This window comes from Amaranthus tricolor, chromosome 5 (genome assembly GCF_026212465.1).
Source record: "Amaranthus tricolor cultivar Red isolate AtriRed21 chromosome 5, ASM2621246v1, whole genome shotgun sequence".
NCBI classification, from domain to species: domain Eukaryota; kingdom Viridiplantae; phylum Streptophyta; class Magnoliopsida; order Caryophyllales; family Amaranthaceae; genus Amaranthus; species Amaranthus tricolor.
In genome coordinates, this window is record NC_080051.1 from 20,855,298 (window position 1) to 20,874,323 (window position 19,026).

Here is a 19,026-nt window from a genome sequence, read left to right on the forward strand (position 1 = left end):
AATTCGCAACAATATTTAAATTTAGCTACATAATCAAAATTTGACATAAATGATAAATTATTGTGAAAAATTGTCTTAGAAATATATGTTGTATCATATTTGAAAGACCAGAATATATATGTACACTTTAAACAAGAAAAACAATTGAAACAATTAGAAGATAAAATATATATGAAAAAAAAAATATACTGAAACAAAATTTCTGTTAGAGATAAATGCTGATAAAAAATAATGTGAGGAATTAGCAGTTAGATGAATTTGCCAATTTACCAACTTAAGAAAATAGCATTCTTACCAAAGAAAGGTCCATCCTAATAATATACCATCCATTATTATAACCTAATTCCAAAGCCTAAATTTGAGTAAGATAATGGTTGATAACTTTTAACACATTTATTCATTTCTAAACAATCCAAGGATGATCATCTTTTCTCAAAGAAGAACACAAAAGAAAAGCATTAGGTCCTTCTGTTTACAAACTGCCTGCAGCCTGTAGAAATAAAGTGTATGTATGTAGGACACCCACAATTTCTTACTTTTATCACTTTTTTCTTTTTTTTTTTTAATTTTTTTTACTACTATATATATTTTTATAAGTCCTAAAGGTGGACATATCAGTCATTTTTAGGCCAAGTCACTTGGGTCCACTTTTAAGCATTTAGATATTTTTCAACAATTCAAAGTTAAAAAGATTTTATATTTGAAAAATTCTGGTTATTGAAGTAGACACTTAAAAACTTTACATAAAATGATTAATTTTTATCACTTAAGAAGTAGATAACATGTTTATATTTATATAGATAATTGTAATACTTCATATAGGATCCGTCTTTGTTATTAAGCCAAACACCCGTAAAAGTTTAAAACCGACCTTTTATAGAATAAAGAAGGCTCATTTCTTTCAGTTTGCCTAGGATTCATAAAACACTAGAAACGACACTGATTCAACCCTTATGATTATATAGTTAGTATTGACCTTTTTTAACTTTTATTTTCTGGCTTGGTTCTAAATCCAAATAATATTCTACATTAAACTTTACTCTATGCAATACTTTTAAAAATGAATAAATGTAGTACTTCATATAGTATAGTTTAGTCGATTTCATGACTTGATTTCATTGCCTTAAAAGCCATATTGTGTAACAGGTAAAGAAAGTAGCTGAGCTAATATTCATTAATTGTGGAGCTGTTTTGTTAGTCTGTAAAGATAAAAAAGAGTATATATATATATATATATATATAGACGAGGTAATTAGGTATATTATTAGTAGCATTAATATAATGACAACACCAAAACAAATTTGGGAGCAACAACAAGCTGCACAAGTCATGAAGATGAAGAATTCAGGAGCAATGAGCTTCATTGGAAGCCCAACCATGGACGACAAAGATGAAGAAATGTCTAAGTCTGTCTTATCCGCCTTTCAAGCTAAGGAAGAGGAGATCGAGAAAAAGAAGATGGAGGTTAAACAACGCGTTCAACTTCACCTAGGCCGTGTTGAAGAGGAGACTAAACGCCTTGCTGAAATTCGCGAGGTAAAATATTTATAGTTCTTTAGTTTTAAATTATAATAATAAAGATAATTTACGAACTATAATCTGCGTTTTTGCGAATTACAGCTTTAATGTTTATTTTTTTCAAATTACAGTCACCAAAGTATCAAAATTTGCAGGTACAAGCCAAAATACAAAATTCTGACCATTTTGGTGGTCGAAATTTTAGGTTAAAAGGTTGAAAATCTGTATTTTTGGCCTGAACCTGTAAACATTAATACTTTAGTGGTTGTAATTCGCAAAAAATAAATATTAAGGCTGTACTTTGAAAAAATAATGCTAAACTTTAAGACTGTAATTTGCAAATTATTCTAATAATAATAATAATAATAGTACTCTTACATATTAAAAGTGAATTGATTCGGGTACTTATTTTTGTTGAGATGTAGAAGAAGGTGTTTGTTATCGATAATCAATGTTTTTTTTAGTTTTTATAAGGATTATAAGGTAGTTGTACCTATGTATTACATTACATTATCCTAATTGAGATTTTGGGTTAGATGTACATAATTGTACCCTTGTTAGTGGTGACACTAATAAAGAGGTTATTTTCAATTAAACCTTAGTAGCAATTGGCAAACATCATGTGCAATTTCACATAGATAAGAACAACACATGATTTAATGAGTCATTTTGACATAATTCATTATAATCCAAAACCAAAAAATCATCAATCATTGACTCCAACGAAATAAGGAACATAGTTGTATATATTCAATATATACTGTTGAATTTCGCCTAGATGAGAGCTATTCATTTTACAACCAGTCTTTTGAGAGACCATCTCTCTGAGAGACGTCACTCAAATTCAGCCCATTAAAGCTTAATGTTTACTCTTACTCTATATTTTCTTTATGGACTAACTCAATTAAAGATAATTTCTGAAAGAGACAGTCACAAGAATTTGTGTTCATTTTATGACATATTGTGGTAATAACATATTTGATAATGTTAGGAACTTGAGGCTTTAGAAGACCCAAAGAGGAAGGAAGTAGCATTTGTTCGGAAGAGGATTGATACTATCAACAAAGAGCTCAGGCCACTTGGAATTACATGCCAGAAGAAGGTAAATTCATTCTTCTCATTTACTTTAGATTTAGTGATCACAGATTTGAGTTGTTTTAAGGATTTATTTTTAAGGATTTATTTTCTTAGTGTGAAGAAGTATGATCAAATATCATCTATTATCTATACATGTTTATGCATGGTTAAGTTTTGGTTATAAGAAAATGTAGTTTTGTGGTTAACAACATAAATTTAATTAAAAGCTCGAGAGTTTGGAATTTTAGCCTCCTGTTATTTATTTGAGAATCTAAGTTAGACCAGTAGTTAAAGCTAAGATTTTTCCTATCATCCTTATAATAAGAATTTGATTCTCACTACATATACAAAAAATTATTTTTTTTCCCGTGCAGTAAGGATTCTCTAACTTATTCCCGAATAAAAAAAATGTCTTAGGTTAGTTATCACTAACTTTAATTTTTGGGTGTATAATTGAGGCTCAAATTTGACAAATAAATTGCTATTATATTGAGAATAATAGCCCACTTGTTTGTTTATAAGATAATTTGATGTTTAACAGGAACGCGAGTACAAAGAGGCCCTTGATGCTTTTAATGACAAAAACAAGGAAAAAGCTCAACTTGTAGCCAAATTAATGAAGGTAAACAAACTCTACAACCTAGCATTTCTAAATTCTATGTGGTGACATATATATATATATATATATATATATATATATATATATATATATATATATATATATATATATATATATATATATATATATATAAATAAAAGTATATTTTTTAAATTTATTTTCAATATTTATATTTGTTAGAAATATTAAATATAGTTACTTGTATACAAATGGCAGCTGGTGAGTGAAAGTGAGCAGTTGAGGTTGAAGAGGCTAGAGGAGCTCAGCAAGCACATTGAATCTCTTAAATGATTTATAAACAAAATTCTAATTCAATATCATTAACTAATTGATTGAAGAGAGGGGGAGGGATTTAATTTTTTTTCCTTTTTTTTTTAATGTTTTTCTTGTGTTCCACTAAGACTAATTCTTTAATTTTTATGTACTTTTTGTGGTGTGATTTTTTTTTAACTTAGTATTAATTTGTATTTGCTTGAGGCTTGAGGATTGTGAAGGTTGTAAATTTGTAATTGATATAACATATTACAAAACTATGTTCTAATTACAGGTACGGTGTGTTCAAGTGTGAATAATATGTTACATGTACATTATTGTTCTATGTTGAATTTTCATTTTATAAAGTTACAATATTTTACTACCATAGTTGAAAAAGTTGATAGCTGAGTATATTTATATACTCATATTTTTTTAAGTATAAATCATTAAGTTACAATATATATATATATATATATATATATATATATATATATATATATATATATATATATATATATATATATATATATATATATATATATATATATATATATATATATATATATATATATATATATATATATATATATATATTATATCTTGCATTTTCAAATAAATGTTCTTGGGCTAGAAGCCTAAGAGTAATGCAACTTAAGCCTTTTGTGTAGTTGACTTTCATATTCCATTTGAAATAAGAGGTGTATGTCAGTATGTGTTATGTTGAGCTGGACTTTCAATGTCAGCATATAATCGTGGGACGCACACATTTTATAAGATAAAAAGATACCATCCCAAAATCATATGGCTATGGGAGGAAGGGTTCTACAGATTTATAAAGTGTGCACATCATCTTTATTTGCAAGTGGGAGTAATCAATTAGGATAGAAACACCACTCTTTTTACATCTATCATTTTGGGGGTGTTTAGTTGTTGGCGGTTTTAGTTGGATTGTTTGACTAGTTGGAAATGTTTACTGTTTTTGTTGGTTTTTAATCTAGCTGAAAAGCCAGCTGTTTATAGAGATGTTTGATAAATTTAGGTTTTGGCTTTGGCTGTTTATTAGAGGTCAAGTGGGTCAATAAGCTAAAAGCCAACAAAAAAAGCTAACTGGAGTAGTTTTTTTATTTTGGCTTAAAAGCCATTTACCAAATACTCACTAGTAGAAAAAACTTAAATGTTGCGGTTTTTTGGCCACCATATGCTACGGTTTTGACCCCAAACATTAGTGATAGCAGTAAATGGCTTACTTTAAATGTTGCGGTTTCCGCAGCACAAAAATACATATATGTTGCGGTTCTAGGGGAATCGCAGCATATAGTGTGTTTTTTTTAAAATCAAAAAACACACTATATGCTGTGGTTCCATAATGATTATTTTTTTTTGGTTTTTTTCGTTTTATTAATAATCCAATGCATATTCATTTCTAATGTACACAATTGCAATAAGCAAATAATCACCATAAATTCGTCACTAATATACACTCGATCATTGTAATAAACAAATATAATATATATATATATATATATATATATATATATATATATATATATATATATATATATATATATATATATATATATATATATATATATATATATATATATATATATATATATATATATATATATATATACATATATATATGTATGTATATATATGTATATATATATATATATATGTATATATATATATATATATATATATATATATATATATATATATATATATATATATATATATATATATATATATATATATATATATATATATATATATATATATATATATATATATATATATATATGTATATATAAATTAGAAAGATACACGGCCACCTTGTCTTTTAATTCACGCATTTTCCTTCTGTCAAAGTGCGTGTTTCCTTTGGAGTGTTGTATAAAACCTAAATATTATATGAAATAATTAAAAAAAGTTTATACAATACATATACATTAGATTTTACCAATATTAAATATATAACATTCTTTTTCTTTTCGTCATTGTCAATGTGAAAAAGATTCTACAAAAAAAGAAAAATTATATTTATTAGTGTCAATTATTAATTTTAAAATGAAACTAAATGAATAAAAATAGTAAAGTTGCTTACCACAATATCATCCTATAGAGAGTTCTTCAAACCCTCTGGAACCTCTTTCCATGCATACAATAAGAAAATCTTATGGATACATATGCCGATTTGTTTTCCATATTTCCACAGGGTTGACCCAATGCATTGTATTCCAAGTGCATGGGTTCTGTGACTTTAAGGCTTTTCGTAGGACCTCGTCCTTTTCTCTTCTTAGAACGAACGCTAGTAGTAGTGGAAACATCCGTTGGTACTATTTCTATCTCCGAGGGATATAGTGGGGCTTCTTCAGCCATACTCTCGTGTCTAATATATGGGTCGTCATCCTCTTTGTCACCCCTCTCTTCGGAGCCATGATCATCATCAATTATGTCCTTCTCCATCTGGGGATCATAGTCCTTATCCGATTCACTATGATGCTCATTATCAGAAGTCTTAATCTCGGGTACAATTTTATCTCTGAAAAGGTGTATTGTAGATGAGTACCTGAATGAATACGAATAGAAATATATTAGAACAACATAGGAACTTAATTTCAATTCTAACCATTTCAACACAATAATATATACCAAATAGTGTTGTGTGCAAAGTTTCATGCCAAACAAACCAAGTTTGAACTACTTTATGCGAGAAAGTGCCAAAAAAGTTTTTAAAACCTTAAAAAAACAACTTAGCATGTAATTTCAAGCATATGACTCTTGTTTTCAATTCTAACCATTTCAACACAATAATATATACCAAATAGTGTTGTGCGCAAAGTTTCATGCCAAACAAACCAAGTTTGAACTACTTTATGCGAGAAAGCGCCAAAAAAGTTTTAAAAACCTTAAAAAAGCAACTTAGCACGTGATTTCAAGCATATGACTCTTGTTTTCAATTCTAATCATTTCAACACAATAATATATACCAAATAGTGTTGTGTGCCAAGTTTCATGCAAAATAAACCAAATTTGAACTACTTTATGCGAGAAAGTGCCAAAAAAGCTTAAAAAAAGCTTAAAAACGTAACTTAGCACGTAATTTCAAACATATGACTATTGTTTTCAATTCTAACCATTTCAACACAATAATATATACCAAATAGTGTTGTGTGCCAACTTTCATGCAAAACAAACCAAGTTTGAACTACTTTATGCGAGAAAGTGCCAAAAAAGCTTTAAAAACTTTAAAAACGCAACTTAGCATGTAATTTCAAGCATATGACTATTGTTTTCAATTCTAACAAACTACATACATAAGTAAATTATTGTGATTATTCATACATAAGTAAACTACATACATAATTAAACTACATACATAATTAATCAAACAACATACAAACATAAATACATAATTAATAACAAACTACATATAATATAAGTAAACAAAATACACATATCAAAATAATTAACAAACTAATTATAACAACAATTTGAAAAGAATGTAAAACTTAAAAATTAAACAACTTAAAGAACTTAAATTAAGAACTTGAAGAACTTTAAGAAAATGTAAAACTTAAAAAATAATCAACAAACTAATTATAACATCAACCCATAAAAATATCAAAAACAAAACTTCATAGTTGAATACAAATTTACCTTGGTATTTAGATACGATAATGGTGTGCTCTATAATTGGATATAGTAACCTAAAATGAAAAACAAAAACAAAATTAGTATAATTTGAAGAACTAAGCCTAAAATACTATAAAACTTGAAGAACTTTGTAACGGCCCGGTTAAAGTGACCCGGAAAATCATGTGAAAACATGAATCCGGTTCACTTACGGACACAAATAAACACATCCTTACTCGGATCGTCAACGTTCCAACGGTAAAGGAATATGGTCAACAAAGAAAACAGCGCCAAACAAAACAAAACCAAACAAAACAGCGGAAGTCTTTACATACAACTCGAGAGCCCACCGGCCTCTTAGACTAGCTAAAAGTTGTACGAAATAAAAAGAAAACATCATAAACTTTGTTTACATAAACTGAGATATTTAGACTCATTACAAAGTAAGTCTAGACTTGATAGTTAAGGGTTCTAAGCTGAATCCTCACTCCAGCCCCCTCCTGCAGTTAACCTGCTGCACGTCATATGATAACACGTAGCAGGTTCCAAAGAACAACCAATACACGTCAGAGACTTCATACATATACAAAACAGGTTGAATACAAGCATTGTGTTTACCCTAGCATGCAAAGGCTCTATTATGTAATCTTTATTCATTATTTCCAAACCTTGTAACGTTGCCCGTCCTGTTCGGGTCGTACAAGTCATATTCCAAATTTGTTTTGGTGGAATACACTTGGGAGAGCAAATCCCAAGGCAACCACCTACCTAAGACGTTGCCCGTCCTGTTCGGGTCGCCAAAGGCTAAGTATGCATACCCCCATGGTGACCATAAAGATCCCTGAATGCCATGGGAAAAATAGTTGATAGTTTTCCAATTTATTTGTTAACCCTTTTGGGTAACATATCCATAAATTCTCAATTTCCACATAATCATTTCATATTATTTGAGGTGTCTAATCCTTATGTGATTACAATGCCTTGATTAGGAATAAAACAACATTACTTGCACAACCATATAAACAGTATGGTCTAAGCGTGTACCTTTAAACACTGCAAATCCAAACGACGTTTAAGCACGACAGGAATTTCACCCTCTTATGAATCGAGGTCCTAATTAACAAACACACAGAACGGCCACGTTTAATAACGGTTTACACACACAATCCACTCCATACTACTAAAATATCACAAAAACTTGATAATTTCAAATGTTTTCATCCAACTCATGATTGCTCCAAAATTCCCATTCTGACCAGAAACTTTTATGGCCAAATCGGACAGTTTAGAAAATTCAAATTAAAAATCCGACTTCACCGCTGCGTCCGGAACGCATCAATTACCTTGGGTACCAATTTTCATAATTTCTAGCATCCGATTACTATTTTTAATTATTTTAAGCGTTTTAACGAGTTTTAAAGCGCATCGATTAGATAAAACAACAACGAAACACACCCAACACTCGGATCGGGGCGCCACTACCGAGGCAGCAGCTGCTGTCCGAAACTCCTTCTACTTAAATTATTTTTATTTTATATATATATATTTTTTTCTATTTAAATTATTTAATCCTTTTTAAATCTCCATACCAAAATACACCTAACCAAAAATCGAATTTACATTTTACTAAGATAAAACAAATAAAACCAAATCTCCTATCACACAATCCACTTGATATTTCCACACATCTAACAATACATCGAATCCCATCAACGATCTAAACCATCATCAAAACATAAACTAACAACTTTAGTCATACTCATCCTCAAGATCTTCAAGAACATTTAAAATTTCATAACCATGATAAGTAAATTAAATATTTGATCCTCTTATCAAATTTAAATTTTGTAGAGAATCATAAACCAACATTTTTTTTTTATTTTAAACCGAACATATATATATATAAGGACAATCCTTTAAACAAATCAAATTTTGTTAAAGGATTTGTAAACTCATGGATACTTCCATCACTTAATCCACACACTTAAAATTTCATCTAACAAACTAAGATCTTGTTAGAGAAATATAAATCGTAAAATAAATTCAATTTAACATTTGAATAGACTTTATTCTTATAACAAATTTAAACTTTGTTAAAGAATGTAAATCAAGGAAAATTTTGCATAACAGAACTATGATTTAACCCTTTTAACAAATCAATTTTATCAAAGGATTATTAAAGAAAACTTATATAAAATACTCAATCCTCCTAATAAGTCATATGATATCATCATATTGAAAGAAATATTATATAATCTCATACTAGAATTTCTTATAAATAAAATTTATAAATAACAACTCAACTTACTTACCCTTTGATTTGAAGATTGGATTGAACAAAGTTTTTTTTTTTTTTCTTGAATACCGAAACAAGAGCAAGAAAAGAGGAAATTTTTCTGAATTTTGTTCACTTTGAAAGCTTAGGAAAAGTGAGGAAACTCAAATGATGCTTAAGGATTAATAGGCACTTAAGAGGTGAGCTTAATGTGCCATAATACTCACTTATGAGAGGAGTTACAAACTCCTCCCATTCCTCCTCACCACAACCGGCCACCCCTTCACTCCCCTCTCAATTTTTATTTTTTTTTTAATTTAATTAATTAATTAAGTCATTATTATATTATTGTTAAAATAGAAAGAACCGTTACGCGATAGCCTCGTACGCGATAAAACTCGTTACCGTTAAAATTTAACTCACTTTATTTTCTTAAAATTATCTATGTGGAATAATATAGTTTAATAATACGTATTTATTTTATTTTATTATATTATTTCTTAAACCCGATAAATTACGAGGTGTTACAGACTACCCCCCTTAAAAGAAGTTACGTCCTCGTAACTTATGTGACAACGGAAAACATAGAACACACATGCTATCACAATTAACTCCACATCATAACTCATGAGTAAAACACGACTACCAAAACAAAGATTTAACATTCCTCGCGCGAAATTCCTATCGCCCTCTACCCCCCTTAAAAAGTTACGTCCCCGTAACGCTACTAACCTGAAAAAGGTGTGGGTACTTTTCTCGCATAGCGTCTTCTGTTTCCCAAGTAGCCGCTTCACGCTCGTGATTTGACCACAGGACTTTTACCATAATTATATCCTTCCGTCGAGTGCTACGGACCTTTTTATCCAAGATTCGAACCGGTTGTTCAGGGTACGACAAAGATGCATCCAAATCTAAAGGTTCAGGGTCTAATACATGAGTGGCTGCGGCATGATACCGCTTTAACTGAGACACATGAAATACATCATGTACCTTTTCTAAAGAGTTTGGAAGAGCTAACCGATAAGCCACTTTACCCACACGTTCCAAACCTTCATATGGCCCAATGAACCGAGGGCTCAACTTTCCCCGAGCACCAAAACGTACTACTCCGCGCATGGGTGATACGCGAAGTAATACCTGTTCTCCCACGTTGAACTCCTCTGGCCGTCGTTTCAAATCAGCATACGACTTTTGGCGATCCTGTGCCGCTTTCAAACGATCCCTTATCAATCGTACCTTCTCACTCATCTGAAACAACAATTCAGGTCCTAAGGTCACCGCTTCAGTAAAATCGTCCCAATAAACCGGACTACGACAACGACGCCCATACAAAGCCTCGAATGGAGCCATCTGTATAGAAGCTTGATAACTGTTGTTATAAGAAAACTCAACTAGATCCAAATGTTCATCCCATGACCCTTGCCACTCCATGGCAATAGCACGTAACATATCCTCCAATACCTGATTCGTTCGTTCTGTCTGTCCATCCGTCTGCGGATGAAACGACGTACTATAGAGCAACGTTGTACCCATGGCCTGTTGCAAGGTTTGCCAAAACTGTGACAGATATCGTGTGTCTCTATCTGACACAATAGTACGGGGTACACCGTGGAAACGTACAACATACTTAATGTAGGTTCGTGCCAATTGTTCCATCTCCCAGCGACAATTCATAGGGATGAAACGTGCCGATTTAGTCAAACGATCAACTATAACCCATAGTGCATCGTTACCTGCTTTCGTTCGAGGTAAACCCACAACGAAATCCATAGAGATATCATCCCACTTCCACACTGGTATCTCTAACGGTTGCAATAACCCTCCTGGTCTCTTGTGCTCGCTTTTAACCTTCTGACATGTCAGACAGCGTGAGACATATTCTGCAATATCCCTCTTCATCCCAGACCACCAAAACATTAACTTGAGGTCTTGGTACATCTTGTCACCACCCGGATGGACTGAAAACTTCGTACAATGAGCTTCATCCAGGATACGTTCCTTCAAAGATTCCTCCCCTGTCGGTAAACACCAACGACCCTTGAACCTCAAGCTTCCATCTTCATGGACAAGGAATCCCTCTGATGTTCCTTCCCGTGCTTGGTCCTTTAATTTCAAGAGTTTCGGGTCTTTATCCTGAGAATTCAAAATTTCCTCAAAGAACGAAGGTCGTATAGCCAAGGCATTCAAACATCCCTGTAATTCGCCTTTACGTACTACTTCCAAGTTCAGCCTAGCAAACTCCCGATGCAACTCTTCTACTCCGTCCAAGGCAGACAGCGAGTGACTAGACTTCCTACTTAAAGCATCGGCCACCAAATTCGCCCGCCCCTCATGATATACGAACTCCAGATCATAATCTGTCATCAACTCTAACCACCGACGTTGTCGCATGTTTAAGTCAGGTTGTGTATAGAGATATTTCAGACTCTGATGATCAGTGTAAATCCTACACTTAACGCCATACAAGTAATGCCGCCATATCTTGAGAGCGAAAACTATAGCGGCTAATTCCAGATCATGGGTCGGATAATTAACTTCATGTACCTTCAGTTGTCGTGATGCATAAGCAATCACCTTACGGTCCTGCATCAGAACACAACCCAACCCTTTCTTTGATGCGTCACTGTAAACAGTATAATCCAACTTAGGGTCAGGTAGAGTAAGAACAGGGGCCGTAGTTAACCTTTCCTTCAAAGTCATGAAGGCCTGTTCACATTCATCCGTCCATTCGAACTTCTTCTCTTTCTTCATTAACGAGGTCATGGGCCGAGCAATACGCGAGAAATCCTTAACAAAACGACGGTAATACCCGGCCAAACCTAGGAAACTTCGTACCTCGGTGACGTTCTTAGGTGACGGCCAACTTCGAACTGCCTCCACCTTTACCGGATCCACCGAAATACCTTCCTTAGAGACAAAATGACCCAAAAACGATACCTTATCCAACCAAAATTCACACTTTGACAACTTCGCGTACAACTTATTTTCTCGCAGGGTTTGCAGGACAAATCGTAGATGTTCCTGATGTTCTTCTCGGTCTTTCGAATAGACCAATATATCATCGATAAAGATAACGACGAATTTATCCAAGTATGCACTAAACACTTGGTTCATTAAGCACATGAACGCGGCTGGAGCATTTGTCAACCCAAACGGCATCACTGTGAACTCATAATGCCCATATCGTGTTCTGAAAGCGGTTTTATGTATATCCCCTTCAGCTATTCTTAGCTGGTGATAACTTGATCTTAAGTCAATCTTCGAAAAGATCCCGGCTCCTCTCAATTGATCAAACAAGTCATCTATCCGGGGCAACGGGTATTTATTCTTAACTGTTACCTTATTTAACTCTCTGTAATCAATGCATAACCTTAAACTACCATCTTTCTTTCTCACAAACAGAACTGGAGCGCCCCAAGGTGAAACACTAGGTCGAATATAACCTTTATCCAACAATTCTTCAAGTTGAGACTTCAATTCCTCCATCTCCTTTGGAGCCATACGATAAGGGGCCTTAGAAACCGGTCCAGTCCCCGGTATCAAGTCGATCGTGAAATCAATTTCCCGTTGTGGTGGCATTCCGGGAATCTCGTCAGGAAAAACATCCAAAAATTCATTCACCACAGCAATATCCTGGGGATTCCCCTCTTTCTTATCCCCCTGGCTGATATGACATAAATACAAAGGGTGTCCTTGCCTCACAAGCCTTTGCAACTCTAAGGTCGACACCAAATTCGTCCTGGGTCCCTTGGGAAACTTCCTGTATCTAACGCTTTCACCTCTTGGTCCTTCCAACAAAACTCTCTGCTCTCTGCATTCAATAGTGGCCTTATACCTTCCCAGCCAATCCATCCCCAAAATTACTTCTAAACCTTCCATATCTAACACATACAAGTCGCTAGGAAAGACAACCTTTCCTATCCTTAAGGTTACATCCCTATACAGTTTTTCACAACTGTACAATTTTCCCGATGGTACAGCCACCGTATAAGAAACTTTTTCAAAGGTCTCCAAATTCAACTCGTTCACCTTACTCTTTGCAAGAAATGAGCATGTAGCTCCCGAATCAAACAATACATTCACAGCTATAGAATGAATGGCGAACGTACCTGTAACCACATCTGTTGCCTGGTCAGCTTCTCTTGCACTGACCGCAGATACCCTTCCGCTCGCCGGCTGTACATTATTTCCTCCCACGTGATTTCCCCCGCGCTGCATTCCTGACCCTTCTACTCGATTTCCATCTACCCGGCCTTGCCCGCCATAAAAAGGTCGCTGGAATCTCTGATCAGCATTACCACGATTTCCATTCCCGTGCTGTTGACTGGCTTGACTACCAGCGTTGTTTAAATTTTGTTGCCGGTTTTGACCACTCGGATGTTGACTTCTCCCCCCTTTCTTTATGTAGCATTCAAACTCTCTATGCCCTCTTTTGTGGCAAAAGTTACATTCGATCAGATTTCCTTCACAATCCTTTGCCGGATGATTTTTCTTGCACCTCTTACAGAAATACTTCCTCTCATTGCCATCTCTGTCCAATAATGGCTTAGTAAGCTTCACGTTGTTCCTAATTCCTGAATTCGAACTAGACCCGCCTCCCTGAAAATTTCCAAAATTCCTTGCTTTCTTCTGATAGAAGCCCGACACATTCTCCAAAGCCTGGCCAGAAACTTCTTTCCTTTTCTCAGGGACATTACCCTTCTCTTTTTCCTTTTCTTTCCTCAAAATATTCCCTATTTGTGACGCTCGCTTATACATCTGCTCCAGTGTGTTATATCGGTCACTCTCAATATGCTTTTGAATATCGAAAGATAAACCTAGCTCAAAACGTTGCATCTTTTTCTCCTCAGTGGGTACATCATCAGGACAAAACTTGAGGTACTCCATAAATTTGTGATAATATTCGTCTACCGTCATACTACCCATTTCCAATCGCGCAAACTCGTTCGATTTATCCTTTCTAACATGCAGCGGATAAAATTTCTCTCGCATAGCTCTTTTGAACAAATCCCAATCAAAGTCTCCCTCAGCTTGCTCTAATAATCCCGATCTACTGTTTGCCCACCAGTAGTCGGCTTCCCCCACCAAATAAAAGGCAGCTTGATTGACTTTTAATTCTTCTGGGCACTCAACGACATCGAAAAGTTTGTCAAATTCTCTTAACCAAAGTTCCAGTTCTGACGGTTCCCCCTTTCCATCAAAGGTCGAGGGTTTGCTCTGACTAATCCTTTTGCTCATTTCAGAGGCTAACTCCGACAAAGACTTCTCTCGGGGTGCATTTACATTTGTTAACGCTTTCACCAGATTTCTTATCGTACGGTTAGCATCACTTCGAGACAGTCTCTTCCTAGAAATTGGAGGCATCTTCTGCAAGCGAAAGAAAGGTACAAATCAAAAGAAAGTCCTAAGATTCTTGACCTTTGGAGAAAGAACAAGGTTTGCTGGGTAAACCTAACAGTCACTTACTTGTTTGTTTATCCCTAAATATATATACATATATATATAGGTATTGTTATTTTCATTATTCGTTATTTTTACTGTTATTGTTATTAATATTATTATTATTATTATTATTATTATTTTTTTTTTTTTTTTTTTTGAGTTGAATTGCTTACAAAAGAAGAATTACATGTATAATACACGAACTTACAACACCAAAAGAAACAGCAACACACCTCAATATTTTATAGATATCTGTTGATACATCAAAAGTTGTCTCATACAAGAGTTTACATTATTTCCTTATCGTTTATTTGATTAAAAAGATACAACTAAAAAGAAAAATAGCTCAAGGAAAGATGCGAAAACAAAACAAAAGGAATAGAACATCTAGCGCCAAGCATCCCAAGTGTCAGCACCCTCATCGTAACTTGCTATATCGAAGTCCTCATCTTCCCCGTCTTCTCCAGAATCAGAGCTGGAATCCGAATACGATTCTTCTGATTCACTACCACTATCTCTAGGGCTGCTTAATTGTAAATCTTCTACCTCTTCCTCAGGATCTTCCTCATCAGACCACCCCCTATCAAACCCAACCTCAAAGCCATATAAGTCGTAATGCGATCCCCAGTTCTCTCTCTCATCATCATCGCTGGAAATTTCTATATAAATAGGCGGTTCACGACTAGGCTCCCACATCTCAATATCACTCTCTGTCTGAGCCTCGGTTTCCACCAGTGGGGAATCCGGAAGGACCCGCTCTCTTAGTGGTTCCATGGTCCCATCGGTGCCGCCCGATATTGGAGGCTCGCCCTTCCTCTCAGGGGTTACACTCTTCCTAGGTTCAGACAAACGGTGTAACCTATTTAGGTCCAACTCTAAGTCGTAACATACTCTATCGGCTTTTTCTTTAACCATAAGCATCCTTTCCCTATAATCTTGGATACTTTCACCACTCCTTATTTTCCATATGTCAGCGTTGGAAACTTCCCTCCAGACAGATTCAGGGTCAAACCTCGGTACCTCTCTTGATTCACTGGGGGTGCGTGGGTCCATAGGTGTCTTTTCCGTATACATAATCCTGAACACATACACATAACGAAAAGGAATCAAGTAAGAAAATTGTTAACTAAGGACACCTAGACACTTTATAACCCTAATGGTCCAAAGCCAGCTACATCACAACAAACGCATACAATGTTTTTTTTTTTTTTTTTTTTTTTTTTTTTTTTTTTATCACATTCGACCATTCCCCGTATCTCATTCCTAAGGTCTGATATTCCTTTATCTCCTAGGGAACGTTGGCTCTGATACCAATTGTAACGGCCCGGTTAAAGTGACCCGGAAAATCATGTGAAAACATGAATCCGGTTCACTTACGGACACAAATAAACACATCCTTACTCGGATCGTCAACGTTCCAACGGTAAAGGAATATGGTCAACAAAGAAAACAGCGCCAAACAAAACAAAACCAAACAAAACAGCGGAAGTCTTTACATACAACTCGAGAGCCCACCGGCCTCTTAGACTAGCTAAAAGTTGTACGAAATAAAAAGAAAACATCATAAACTTTGTTTACATAAACTGAGATATTTAGACTCATTACAAAGTAAGTCTAGACTTGATAGTTAAGGGTTCTAAGCTGAATCCTCACTCCAGCCCCCTCCTGCAGTTAACCTGCTGCACGTCATATGATAACACGTAGCAGGTTCCAAAGAACAACCAATACACGTCAGAGACTTCATACATATACAAAACAGGGTAAACACAATGCTTGTATTCAACCTGTTTTGTATATGTATGAAGTCTCTGACGTGTATTGGTTGTTCTTTGGAACCTGCTACGTGTTATCATATGACGTGCAGCAGGTTAACTGCAGGAGGGGGCTGGAGTGAGGATTCAGCTTAGAACCCTTAACTATCAAGTCTAGACTTACTTTGTAATGAGTCTAAATATCTCAGTTTATGTAAACAAAGTTTATGATGTTTTCTTTTTATTTCGTACAACTTTTAGCTAGTCTAAGAGGCCGGTGGGCTCTCGAGTTGTATGTAAAGACTTCCGCTGTTTTGTTTGGTTTTGTTTTGTTTGGCGCTGTTTTCTTTGTTGACCATATTCCTTTACCGTTGGAACGTTGACGATCCGAGTAAGGATGTGTTTATTTGTGTCCGTAAGTGAACCAGATTCATGTTTTCACATGATTTTCCGGGTCACTTTAACCGGGCCGTTACAATTTTTTTTTTCTATTTAAATTATTTAATCCTTTTTAAATCTCCATACCAAAATACACCTAACCAAAAATCGAATTTACATTTTACTAAGATAAAACAAATAAAACCAAATCTCCTATCACACAATCCACTTGATATTTCCACACATCTAACAATACATCGAATCCCATCAACGATCTAAACCATCATCAAAACATAAACTAACAACTTTAGTCATACTCATCCTCAAGATCTTCAAGAACATTTAAAATTTCATAACCATGATAAGTAAATTAAATATTTGATCCTCTTATCAAATTTAAATTTTGTAGAGAATCATAAACCAACATTTTTTTTTTATTTTAAACCGAACATATATATATATAAGGACAATCCTTTAAACAAATCAAATTTTGTTAAAGGATTTGTAAACTCATGGATACTTCCATCACTTAATCCACACACTTAAAATTTCATCTAACAAACTAAGATCTTGTTAGAGAAATATAAATCGTAAAATAAATTCAATTTAACATTTGAATAGACTTTATTCTTATAACAAATTTAAACTTTGTTAAAGAATGTAAATCAAGGAAAATTTTGCATAACAGAACTATGATTTAACCCTTTTAACAAATCAATTTTATCAAAGGATTATTAAAGAAAACTTATATAAAATACTCAATCCTCCTAATAAGTCATAGGATATCATCATATTGAAAGAAATATTATATAATCTCATACTAGAATTTCTTATAAATAAAATTTATAAATAACAACTCAACTTACTTACCCTTTGATTTGAAGATTGGATTGAACAAAGTTTTTTTTTTTTTCTTGAATACCGAAACAAGAGCAAGAAAAGAGGAAATTTTTCTGAATTTTGTTCACTTTGAAAGCTTAGGAAAAGTGAGGAAACTCAAATGATGCTTAAGGATTAATAGGCACTTAAGAGGTGAGCTTAATGTGCCATAATACTCACTTATTAGAGGAGTTACAAACTCCTCCCATTCCTCCTCACCACAACCGGCCACCCCTTCACTCCCCTCTCAATTTTTATTTTTTTTTTTAATTTAATTAATTAATTAAGTCATTATTATATTATTGTTAAAATAGAAAGAACCGTTACGCGATAGCCTCGTACGCGATAAAACTCGTTACCGTTAAAATTTAACTCACTTTATTTTCTTAAAATTATCTATGTGGAATAATATAGTTTAATAATACGTATTTATTTTATTTTATTATATTATTTCTTAAACCCGATAAATTACGGGGTGTTACAAACTTAAAGGTTGAAACAAAAGAGAGAAATTATACCTTAAAGAACTTAAAGGTTGAAAAAAACTGCAAATGTCGTGCGTGGGTTTATGAAGCAACAACAGCAAGCTATGTCGTGCGTGGGTTTATGAAGACACGGAAATTGCAAATGTCGTGGGTTTGAAGAAAAATGAAGCTTGAAGAAGAAGATGAAGGATTAATTTCGTGCGTTTATGAAGAAATTTTGTAGGTTTGAAGAAAAATTGAAGCTTGAAGAAGAAGATGATGAAAAAATAGTACTATTCGTGCATAGGTTTATGAATACGGTAGGTTTATGAAATGGAACGTTAAAAGGCAGGTCTTTAAAGGGGACTTATTTACTGCGGGCTTATTGGAACCGGAGCATATAATAGGTTAGTTGCTGCGTTCTTATGGAACCACAGTATATACTTATTTTTTCGAATTTTGCAATTTTTTTGAAACGCTTATTTGCTGCGATTTTTTAAGAACCGCAGCATTTGCTCTTTATTTTTTTTGCCTAATTCTTTTATGCTATTTAATGTTGCGTTTTTTTTAAAAAACCGCAGCAAATGTCACGCAACAGATACGATTTTTTCCACTAGTGGCTTTCTTGGGTTGTTTGACCAACCGAAAAGCCAAAAGCCAACGAAAAAGTTAAGCAAAAAGCCATGAACCAAACACTCCTTTTAATTTTTGATCGAACCATCTGCTCTA

At 33.8% G+C, this 19,026-nt stretch overlaps 2 protein-coding genes across 3 annotated transcripts; one reads left to right on the top strand and one right to left on the bottom strand.

Annotated features, from left to right (window-relative positions):
• The first annotated feature begins 338 nt into the window (after positions 1–338).
• LOC130812623 (uncharacterized) lies at positions 339–3,792 on the top strand. Of its 2 annotated transcripts, none has more exons than XM_057678152.1 (5): positions 339–505; positions 1,147–1,536; positions 2,510–2,620; positions 3,137–3,217; positions 3,431–3,792. In XM_057678152.1, the coding sequence occupies exons 2-5, from the start codon at positions 1,282–1,284 to the stop codon at positions 3,503–3,505; spliced, it is 522 nt and encodes a 173-aa protein (XP_057534135.1). In that variant the 5' UTR covers positions 339–505; positions 1,147–1,281; the 3' UTR covers positions 3,506–3,792. The 2 variants fall into 2 exon arrangements, with proteins under 2 accessions (XP_057534135.1, XP_057534136.1); XM_057678153.1 differs by having other exon boundaries at positions 384–509.
• A 6,156-nt stretch (positions 3,793–9,948) lies between these two features.
• LOC130813557 (uncharacterized) lies at positions 9,949–14,747 on the bottom strand. Its single transcript, XM_057679392.1, has 9 exons — positions 14,493–14,747; positions 13,832–14,042; positions 13,536–13,777; positions 13,163–13,194; positions 12,838–13,047; positions 11,694–12,609; positions 10,801–10,919; positions 10,620–10,692; positions 9,949–9,981 (listed from the first exon to the last, which is right to left on the bottom strand). Exons 1-9 carry the CDS (start codon positions 14,745–14,747, stop codon positions 9,949–9,951), a joined length of 2,091 nt encoding a protein of 696 aa, XP_057535375.1.
• Between the last annotated feature and the right edge of the window lie 4,279 nt (positions 14,748–19,026).

Excerpts from the sequence above, each read along its gene's own strand:
- LOC130813557 (XM_057679392.1), bottom strand. The coding sequence starts at position 14,747 with ATGCCTCCAATTTCTAGGAAGAGACTGTCTCGAAGTGATGCTAACCGT. Across the intron at positions 10,693-10,800 it reads ATTGCCATGGAGTGGCAAGG|TCCGGTTTATTGGGACGATT; the intron begins GTCATGGGATGA and ends TCGTTGTCGTAG. Across the intron at positions 9,982-10,619 it reads TGTTTCAGATGAGTGAGAAG|CATGTGTGTTCTATGTTTTC; the intron begins GTACGATTGATA and ends TAATTGTGATAG.
- LOC130812623 (XM_057678152.1), top strand. The coding sequence starts at position 1,282 with ATGACAACACCAAAACAAATTTGGGAGCAACAACAAGCTGCACAAGTC. Across the intron at positions 1,537-2,509 it reads GCCTTGCTGAAATTCGCGAG|GAACTTGAGGCTTTAGAAGA; the intron begins GTAAAATATTTA and ends TGATAATGTTAG. Across the intron at positions 3,218-3,430 it reads TTGTAGCCAAATTAATGAAG|CTGGTGAGTGAAAGTGAGCA; the intron begins GTAAACAAACTC and ends TACAAATGGCAG.